At 51.7% G+C, this 10,681-nt stretch overlaps 1 protein-coding gene across 2 annotated transcripts; it reads left to right on the forward strand.

Annotated features, from left to right (window-relative positions):
• Nucleotides 1–742: 742 nt before the first annotated feature.
• Tifab (TIFA inhibitor) lies at nt 743–8,783 on the forward strand. 2 transcript variants are annotated; one of them, XM_075969481.1, is made up of 3 exons: nt 744–1,158; nt 2,624–2,790; nt 3,031–8,783. In XM_075969481.1, exon 3 carries the CDS (start codon nt 3,041–3,043, stop codon nt 3,611–3,613), a length of 573 nt encoding a protein of 190 aa, XP_075825596.1. In that variant the 5' UTR covers nt 744–1,158; nt 2,624–2,790; nt 3,031–3,040; the 3' UTR covers nt 3,614–8,783. The 2 variants fall into 2 exon arrangements, with proteins under 2 accessions (XP_075825597.1, XP_075825596.1); XM_075969482.1 differs by lacking the exon at nt 2,624–2,790 and having other exon boundaries at nt 743–1,158.
• The last annotated feature ends 1,898 nt before the right edge of the window (nt 8,784–10,681 follow it).

Genomic DNA, 10,681 nt, shown 5'->3' on the forward strand with positions numbered 1-10,681 from the left:
TATTATTTGGTTTCTCAAGACAGGGTTTCTCTGTAGCTTTGGAGCCTGTCCTGGAACTAGCTCTTGTAGACCAGGCTGGTCTCAAACTCACAGAGTTCCGACTGCCTCTGCCTCCTGAGTGCTGGGATTAAAGGCGTGCGCCACCACCCCCCAGGGCACCTTTAGATTATTAAGTCTACCTTCAGTTCATGTCCCTGCATCCTGGACAATTGAGAGGAATTTGAAACACTAACTATATGTAAACCCTCCCACCTACCCGGACTTTAATAATACATACATAAATATGTAGATATTTTAAACATATATAAAATATATAATGAAGCCCATTTTAGAATGTCATCCTTATTGTTTCATTGACCTGAACCAGCAGGTCATTCTTCAGGGACGGTCCTGAGAGAAAGGACCAGGGGATCAGAAAACAAAGAAGACAGGAAAGTGGGCTCAGGCGGTCTTGCACAAGATGGGTCTCATGCCAAGTAAGTTTATGAACAACTACAGCATCTTCTGTCTGATTTTAAGGGGAGAAACGGGACAAAATTATCAGAAGGCCTTCTCTGTGTGCCGAAAGGGGCCTATTCCTATGAGTGGTCATACTCTCTGTCCTCTGGGTCTCTCCTGAGATACCCTGGAGAGCTGCCATTTCTTAAGACTTCCTTAACCAACTCCTGACAGCAGAAAGGAACCGTGTAATCTGGGAGCTCTCTGCCCAGCAGCCCTCTGCCGTCAGATGGGAGAGGAAGGTCGTCAATACTCTGTGGTCTCTGGGGCTGGAGTAGTAGAGCCTGGGAGCTCTGAGGCCCAGGACACCCCAATATCAAGAGGAGGGAATAGTAAAGGCTGGGAGCTCCGAGGCCCAGGACACCCCAATATCAAGAGGAGGGAATAGTAGAGCCTGGGAGCTCCGAGGCCCAGGACACCCCACTGTCAAGAGGACTCTCCTAGAGGGTACCAGTTTCGCAACTCTGGCAGTGGGTTCCCCTTCTACCATGGAAAATGGCACTTTCATTTCTTTCCTAGAGGGAAAACGGAAGAGCCGTAGGACGGACGCTCTGACAATGCATTCCTGAACTACAGAAGAGCCCGCCCAGGCCTTGCCACAGCCCAGTCCCCTCCCTGCAGAGAGAGCACACAGCTGCAGAGACATACCCCAGCAGTAAGGTAGGTGGAGGTCAGAGGAACTGGGACCACCAGGGAGGCCTTGTGGGACTAAGGGGAGGACTCACGGCCAGAACCAGCGTTTCTGTTTGTCAGTCATGGTGGGCAGTAAGAGGTCTGAGTTTCTGTTCTCCCAGATCCACTGGGATCCAAGACAAACAGGTCAGCCTCTGCAGATGTGCTGCTGGGCAGAGAGCAGGCTCCCACCAGCTCTGACTGCTCAGCAGCACAGAGAGATCTCACAGGGTCATGCTTATTTACAGTATCCATGGGTCACGGTGCTGGTTTCTAAAGGATGAACGCTATGCTATGCTATGCTATGCTATGCTATGCTATGCTATGCTATGCTCTGCTCTGCTCTCAGGCTTGAGAGCTCTGGTACCCAGTCCTCAATCCTGGGCCCTGCCTCAGGAAGAAGTGTTCTTGGGGTTCAGAAGGCAGTGGCCAGAGGTGTGTGTCTGCCTGCTAGGGAGTGAATGTCCTCAGAGGACTCGGCCCCGTTGTCAGTTAGATTCCCACTGACATATGACATCCAAAAAGCACCAGGGCAAAGGGTGGTAATCTAGCAAGGCTCCCTATCCCACAGACTGTAAGAACCAAACTGCCATCTATAGTTGGTTGAATATCATCCAATATATGTGATGTTGCCTTACCTTGTTCCTGGCAGATGTACCCCCAGACATTTGTTGTGGCCAAGTGCTCTCTGAACAATATGGCGGGTCACACTCTGTCACTGGGAGACATTAGGGAGACAAGAGAGAAGACTGAGGAAGACAAGAGCCTGCAGAACTCTGGGGGTAGCAATACAGATGTGTGTGAGGGAGTAGGGGTTGGCTGAGTGCCCTTGTGGCTGATGTTAGAGGACACAGACAAGGTCACCTTCTCTAGAGAAGAAAGTATTTGCACTGGTTCTTGAGAGATGAGCAATGTTTTCACACACAATCTAGGATGGTACAAACATTCTTAGCAGAAAAAAAAATACTGCAGTCCAAAGCCAGGCACTAGAGAAGGTATATAATTGCTATTGAGCCCCACTCAGCCCTTGGTTCCTGCTGAAATTAGTGGCGAATCTGGGGTTATGTGAGGTGTGTAGATGTGACAGAGTCTGTCCTTCAAAACCAGGCAGAAACAAAGCCGAACATAGGATGGTCCTTCCCACGTGTGCCCATCAGACACTGAAGGACGAGTTCCTGGAGGTGGAGTTTTGGGACCTTATGTGCATTTCCCGGAGACCCTGAGGGGTCTCTGGTGAGCCAGCTTCCCTCTGCCCAGTCTCCACCAGGATCTGCCTTCTGCCTGGATGTTCAGGAGACATGGTGCCTGGCCCGTTGGAAGCACCAAGAAGGTGCTTGCTATGTTCAGGACCCCTTTCTGTTGCTCTGTACCTCCATATCTGGAAGCACTATATCTTCCCCTCAAGAGGGGTGCCCCCAAGAGTAAAGGCCTGTCTCCTTCTGCTTCACCACAGCACCCAGGCTGACACCTGGCTCAAAGAAGGGCTCTGCGAGGCTTTGTTTGTTCGTGCCTGCCAGATACAAGGAAGCCTCGCTCGCGCGTCTGCTTTCCTGTTCCTCTAACGCAGAGACAAACTGTTTCTGGTGACCTGCAGACTCTCAGACTCCAAACTGTAAGCTGGTAAGGTTTATCCCATGCCTAGAAGGATGGGCATGCCTTTATTACAAAATAGTAAAACCAGGGAGGACGGGCAATGTGTCCTGTCCTGCTGTGAAGAAACGGAGTTCCAACACTAATGTCAACCTCCACTCCATCCTTGCTTGGGCAGAATAACTGTATCCATTTAGCCATGGTCCTCATCGGCAAGACGTGGCCCCAGGACCCCCAAGGTGACACAAAGGTGTGTGTGTCTTTGTCCAGGATCTCATCCATGGAGAGGACCCTCACCGTCCTGCAAGTAAGCCTGTACCACTCCACGCCGGGCCAGGTTGCCTTTGCCAAAGTCCCACTACAGCTGCAGCACGATACCAGTCAGCTGCTGGTGGGACGAGGGAAGGACACCCACATCCAACTGCAGCTGCCCCAGCTGTCTCGACACCATCTGTCCTTGGAGCCCTACCTGGAGAAAGGCAGCACTCTGCTGGCCTTCTGCCTCAAGGTACTGTCCCGGAAGAGCTGTGTGTGGGTCAACGGGCTGCCACTGAGGTACCTGGAGCAGGTGCCCCTCAGTACTGTCAACAGAATCTCCTTCTCCGGCATCCAGATGGTAGTCCGCAGAGAGGGGGGTGACTCCCTTGATGCCTTTGTCTGCTACTTCCGGTTCAGCTCCTCACCCCTGATTTACAGACCTCAGGCCCAGGAGACTGACGAATGGGAAAACGTAAAGGAAGAGACTCCTCCTGTTCGGAGGGAGGCAACTCATGGTCTCTTGGGGTCTCCCCATGGCTCCTCCTGGACTCAGACAGCAGTTTCCAGCCAAGCCCCAGAGGAACAACAGAAATAAAACTGCAGAGGGAGCCCCCAGACACAGCACCCTGCCAGCCCTGCTGGCTGAGAGCAAGCCTTGCTAAAACGGGGTTTGAAATATTTGAGCTACGGCACACGAGATTGACACACGAAGCTGACATGCAAGGCCTGCTGGTCGCCCCTTCATAGCGAACTGATTCTGTAAACTTTGAGCAGCCCATGGGTGGAGAAGTGCCCTTCATGGCTCTGGGTAATGGGAACTTCATATACTTTAAGAGGCCCTGAGGGGTTCTGGGAGTCTCTCCCAACACCCCCACCCATACACACACCATTTCCTCCCCTGTCTGTCTGCAGTTACTTTATGTTGCTCATTTTACTTGCTGCTGAAGAACAGAAGCATAGGGTCGCAACAGGAATGCAAGGACACGTAGAGAGATGACATTTGGGGCAGCTCGGAGTTGCCTTCAGCTTTCAAATACCCACAGGCACTCGGGGCTTAGGAAAGCCTGTATTTAATAAACTGAAAGTATTTCATTAAGCTGGCATACTCAGTAGGATTCCCTGAGCCCCAGATGGGCCACATGTACGCCATGTTGTTGTGTGGAGCTGTTGGGGGGTGGGGACCTGGAAGAGGTGTGAGAGGAAATTGGGAAGGTAGGTAGGAGTTTCTGGGAAGGTTGTAAGCAGTGTTCAGAGCTTCCAGGAGGGGAGCTAGGAGCCAGGACTGCTTGACTATTTCTTCCCCTTCTCCCCCTCCCCATCCTTCCTCCTCCTCCTCCCTCTCCTCCTTCTCCTTCTTCTCCTTCTCTTCTCTTCTTCTCCCCTCCTCCTCCTCCTCCTCCTCCTCCTCCTCCTCCTCCTCCTCCTCCTCCTCCTCCTCCTCCTCCTCCTCCTCCTCCTCCTCCTCCTCCTCTTCTTCTTCTTCTTCTTCTTCTTCTTCTTCTTCTTCTTCTTCTTCTTCCTTCTCTTCTCCCATTCTCTGTCACTTTTGGACCAAGGCCTTTGCTCACCAGAGGGCAAAGATCCTCAGGGGAAGACGGTTTCCCAGAGAAGTAGGCTCTTTCAGAACTAATTCCATGGTTGGAAGGCAAAGCTGTGTCTGAAGTCAACCAAGTTATCCCACTCAGAGTAAACCAGATGCCTGCTGGGCTTATCTTCCCTGTGGGGTGGGGATGGGGTGGTTCAGGAGCAGGCAAGGGTTGGAGAATTTTCTTAGTGAGAAGGGAGCAGAGGGCTAGCAGCTGCTTGTCACTTAGAAACACGTTGACTCTTGAGAGCAGGAGAGTCCCTCAGACTCGGGTAACCACCATAAGCCCACACTTTGCCCTAGAAATACGCCTTCCAGCAGCTTGCTCTTCCTCGGGAGAGATAAGCAATGGGAACAAATGACTTAATTATTTTATCTCAGCAGTTGGGATTGGATCTTCTCTCTCCTCTGATTGGGTTTGAGATCTACCCTATCATTAAGTGGATTTGAACTTGATACTTACTGTATGTCCACACCTCTGCTAGTCACAGTGTCTAAGTCCTTGAAATCTGCAGCCAGCTGTCACTACCTTTCAGTCCTCATAGTTCCCCAGATAGACAAGGATAATCTCGAGTGCAGTTCGCAGAGAAGGAAGGTAAGACCCAGAAGGTTAACTATCTAGCCAGGGCCTTGTCATTTGTGACCCAAGTGACCTTGGGCAAGTGACTTAGCCTGTCTTGCTCTCCATTTCCCCCTCTGGAAAGCCAGGAAGACAAGCATACCTACCTGCCAGGACAGTTGAGAGGCTCTTAGGAGGCGGGACATGGAAAATGCTTAGTGCCATATCTGCCACACAGAATGCACTCAAGAAAGGTCAGCCATCCTGAGACCACAGACAGGGAAGCCAAAATATACAAATCCTGAGGCTCATCACAAACATGGAACTTGGAGAACTTGAACCCCGGTGATGTGGCTCCAGAGCTCAAGGGCTTCCAGCGTTCTCCGACTCTACCGTTTTTTGTTTCAGTGCGGCTCCTGGAGAGAGGAAGGGGCTTTAAGCTACTTTCGTATCAGAAGATCTAGGTTCGTAGAAGGAGAGACACTATTGGCAGTGGGGAGGAGGCCCTGCCGGTAGTTTCAGCTGATGAGGTCCTCTGCTCAGGATTGCTTTGATGTGCCTCTAATTCTAAAGGAGGCACAGATCCCTGGAAGATTCTAGCACTGCCCAGTCTGTGTATTACAGAGCAGCTGTCCACAGACAAAGCTTGAGAAGCTACCCAAGGCTAAAGGCACCTGGGTCTCTGGGTGCAGCCCCTTGTACCTCTGAAGAACTTTCAGAACAGGCTACAGTGCCTGAGCACCTCTCTCCATCCAGGAAGGCATGAGCCCATCCCTGCTAACCGTCCATGAGATAGCGTAGCACATTTCCTCCTTTGGGAACTGTGTGGTTGGTGTGTTGTGGGCGAAGTGTCTGTGAGGTCCTCACGCGGAAAAGTGGTTAGAGGATGACAGGCCAGACACAGGAAGGGGAAACGCCAGGAAACATCTGGCTCCTTTCACAAAGTCTCCTCGGAAACGTTCCTTCCTCTTCCTCGTTCTCTTCTTATTCTTTTTTTTCCTTGAGTTTTAGTATTTTTGTAGACAAAGTCTCACTGTGAGTCTCAGAGTAGCCTTGCGCTCGCTATCTCACATCTGTCTCCCAAGGCGTCAGTCACAAGTGTACACCTGGCTTGTGCTAAGTATTCAAGACAGCAAACTCTGCTAGACCTCCCTCCTCTGGCAAAACACAAACTCAAGCCATCAGATTCATGCCCTCATCCCCCTCCATCACTTGAGATTTCAGGGTTGACTTTAAGACCCTGGTTTGTGGATTTGACATCACCGCCACTTCTCTTGCCTACACAGGCTCCTTTCTAACCATCTCTTAAGAATGTTCTAAGCCTCCCCGACTTCCAGCAGGGCAACCTGTGTGGCCACGGGGGTAAGCACATGGAAGCATACGAACATGCAGACATGCAAACACCTATATGCACAAAACACAGGTCGTTTCGAGCTCTCTGGGCAATTCATGCTGCTCACTTACCATCCCATGATCTTTGGACCTATGACTCCTACAATAGAGTCACTGTAGAAGGAAAATGAGGCACTGGCTGTACAGTGGTCTGTGGCACACAGTAAGTGTTCAGGAGGGTCGGTTAGTGATGGCCAGTGCAATGGAACAAGCTAAGCATATGTGATCCTGTGGGCTCAGTTGCGTGTACACATATGTTGCAAACGCACCTGCCATATGTGGAGAATCTCTTATGATCAGATGGACCGCAGACCACTGCAATCCCAGAGAAGACGTCTGGAAATTCCAAGGTCATTCCCTGCTCTGCCTGTTGAAGCTATTTAATCCTCACGGGTACTGATAATGCACACCTTCCCAAGCCGACGCTGTCTGCTCAGGACTGTGGGATGCTGCTCTCCCAGTGGCTGGGATGGAGCTGGACAGAGGATGTGAGGCCAACAGTGATAAAGGTCCGAAGTAAACCCACAGACACCAGCACTCAGAGGCCCACAGTGGAAAAAGCTAAGCAGCCGGCAAGGTCAAGAAGACCAGAGAGCCTGGGAGGATGAGACAGAGCTGTTGGTCCCTTCCTTGCCTCAAACAGAACACAGCAGTGTTTCCTTTGTCTTCCTCCTCAAGCCTCTGGACCCCAACTCAACTGGAATCTGGGCTTTGTGATTTTGCATGGTGACTGGTGGCTGTCATGGTGAAGGAGATAGTGCCCTCTCCCCAGTATTAGTGACTGTCATGGTGAAGGAGAGACGATGCCCTGTCACCAGCACTGGTGATGTCATGGTGAAGGAGAGACGATGCCCTGTCACCAGCACTGGTGATGTCATGGTGAAGGAGAGACGATGCCCTGTCACCAGCACTGGTGATGTCATGGTGAAGGAGAGACGATGTCCTCTCGCCAGCACTGGTGATGTCATGGTGAAGGAGAGACGATGCCCTGTCACCAGCACTGGTGATGTCATGGTGAAGGAGAGACGATGCCCTGTCACCAGCACTGGTGATGTCATGGTGAAGGAGAGACGATGCCCTGTCACCAGCACTGGTGATGTCATGGTGAAGGAGAGACGATGTCCTCTCGCCAGCACTGGTGATGTCATGGTGAAGGAGAGACGATGCCCTGTCACCAGCACTGGTGATGTCATGGTGAAGGAGAGACGATGCCCTGTCACCAGCACTGGTGATGTCATGGTGAAGGAGAGACAATGCCCTGTCACCAGCACTGGTGATGTCATGGTGAAGGAGAGACGATGCCCTGTCACCAGCACTGGTGATGTCATGGTGAAGGAGAGACGATGCCCTGTCACCAGCACTGGTGATGTCATGGTGAAGGAGAGACGATGTCCTCTTGCCAGCGCTTCTAGTCTCCGATAGAGGTGCAAGAGGGCAGGCTCCTCCAGGAGACCCCGAGAACGGCTCTGAGCAATGCCAGTCAGGGGTCTCTGGCTAGACTGAGTCCAGGCCAGTCACCTACCAAATCTCTCTCTGCTTCCCGTCCCAGGCACACACCAGCAATACCCACCTTGCTGTGCCAGCCTGCCATCTACATACACCAGTTCTGCTTGAAGCCATGGGGAACCATGAGGCCACCCTGCCAGAGGCCTGGACAGGACAGTTCTTAACCTGAAAGAATACTTGTTGGTAGGCAAAGGAGCAGCAGTCAGTTCTGCCAGAGGGACACCAAGGGAGCACCAGAGGGTCACCGAGGGAGAACCAGCAGGGCACCGAGGGAACAGCAGTAGGACATCTAGGGAACAGTTGCTCCATTAATGTGTAAAGGAAGCTTTAGTTGAGGGGTCTGGTTTCAGGCCTCCCAGTGACTGGTTGACTGGTAGAGCTGAGGACCTGGACAGAGAATTATTTCTATAATGACCACTGCACCACCAGGCTGCCATCAGCCACGAGGTGTCGGAAACAAGCAAGCTTCACTGAGTGTGGACGGTTCCTCACTACCTCTGCTGCCCAGAAACCATCGCGAGCTGGGACACCTGCCTCCTACTCCATCGGCCTCTGGGTCGCAGTCACTATCTGCTGCCTCAGCCCCTCCATCTGGCCAAGATCTGGGGAGGGGGTTAAGCCATTGATTTCAGTGAACTTGGTTCACATTGCAGGACTCTGATTCCTCTTACCTTTAACGTGAACTCACAGGCGGATTAAAGTGAAATAAAACCTACCATTTGAGCTACATTTTCAGCTTATTGGAAACATGCACTCCCTCCTCGTGATGGGGCCGTGAGAAGGAAAGTTATTGTCTCCCTTTAGAGTTTGTAAACGCTTTATGGCCGAGGCATTAATCCTGCTGGGGTGGGTGATGGAGGAAAAGATTGTTCCCACTTACCTTTGTTTCCCAATCACATGCTCCAGCGGGAATGGAGCATCCCAAGTGAGCAATGGAGGGCCAGGTGAGCCCCAGCAGCGGAGTGTGATTACCTTCTTCTTTAGGCATGGGAACTGCAAGGGCATTAAAGTGCCATTTGGCGAGGGAGCTTGTTCTGTCCTCTGGAGAGCACGCAACTCACCCGTCCTCACCCCAGCCTAGCCCTGGATCTTCTAGTATTTATTTCCAGGAGAAAAATGGCCTCCATTCCCATGACAACATCTGTATCTTAGAGGGGGTGCTTGCTGAGAAGGGCACAGCTCTAGACATTCAGGAACAAGAAGGAGCCAGAAAAAAAGCAGTGCGGAGTCATGATTATATCCATGCAGGGATGAAGGAGTCACCCTGTGGACCTGGCACTAGAGAAATGGGATTCTTCTCCCCTGTCATTTCCCTAATCCTTCTGTATACTATCAACACAGAGAAGCCCCCAGCCCCAGGCTTGGAGTCCGGCTTCCTAACTCCTGGAAGGAAGCCTGGCTAAGGTGTCTGCTTTCTTTTAAAGCTATGGAGTCAGGGGCTGAGAGTGTCTTCAGGGAAGCAGAGGCTGGCCAGAGAAACCAGGACTCAGCCAGGCAGACAGACCTGACATTTCTGGGATTGCTTCTCTGCAGGGTCAGATGTCATGATGCTATTCTCCCGGAGAGCCTGTCTCAGATGGGTTAGGTACAGGAACACTATCAAGTATCCCTGATTAGAGAGTTTTAGTCATCCGGGGTCAATTCAGGCAAACAAAGACAAACACAAGTATTGAAAAATTAAAAAATGTAATTTGGGGAATTGGAGACACACGCGATGAAGCTCCGACCCAGGATGGACGTAGGCTAGAATCTTCCCGGTAAGCGCACCTTGGGGTGCTACACACAGATGATTAGAAATGGGCTAAATTAATATGTGAGAATTAGCCTAGAAGAGAATGGGCCAAGCAGTGTTTAAATGAATACAGGTTGTGTGTTGTTATTTCGGGCATAAGCTAGCCAAGCAGGCGGCCTGGGTGCTGGGGACGCAGCCCCGCTGCTCTTATTACTACAACTGCTTAGCAGCTAAAGAGGAAGTAGAACTCAGAGATGGGCATGCGAAGACATTATAACCACTGCTGGCTGGCTGCACCCCTGGAACTGGGGGTGGTGTAAGAGACACTAGGGTGGCCCCGATCCTGAACTGCCATGGCCAGCTGGGACCACAAGTGGCTCATGAGTTGGTGGGAAGAGGCAGAGACGGTGGGGTGGCTCCCCTCTTCGTGAGTCCCCATCTCCCAATAGACCTCCCATTGGCAGGGACAGTTGACGAAGGATACTGAGACTGACTATTGGCCTGAAGGGCCTGGATCCCCGCAGGACAGAACCGAGGCGGGAAGAGTGTGGTGGACCAAACTCCAAAGCAAGCTCGGTGTGCTCCCTGTCAGTGTCCACCACGTACAATGCAGTGCTGGGAGGGAGAGTCACCGTACAGAGGACACCACTGCCCAGGAGCTCTGTCCCCAGTCTCTCTAACCTAAGCATCTGTAGAAAAGAGGATGGGCACAGCATAGTGACACACAGACACAGCCTTTTTTGGCTCGCCTAAGCCATTACCAGGATGTCATAATGCCCTGCTTTTCTTCCCCTTCTTAGGAGTCAGGGCATAGAGCAGAGGTGTCCAGAGAAGACCAATCCCCAAATCCTAACTCTTCTCCGCTGATTCTAACAACCTCATCATCACA

Source organism: Microtus pennsylvanicus, chromosome 4, assembly GCF_037038515.1.
Source record: "Microtus pennsylvanicus isolate mMicPen1 chromosome 4, mMicPen1.hap1, whole genome shotgun sequence".
Classification (NCBI taxonomy): domain Eukaryota; kingdom Metazoa; phylum Chordata; class Mammalia; order Rodentia; family Cricetidae; genus Microtus; species Microtus pennsylvanicus.

Coding starts and splice junctions, on each gene's coding strand:
- Tifab (XM_075969482.1), top strand. CDS start 3,041: ATGGAGAGGACCCTCACCGTCCTGCAAGTAAGCCTGTACCACTCCACG.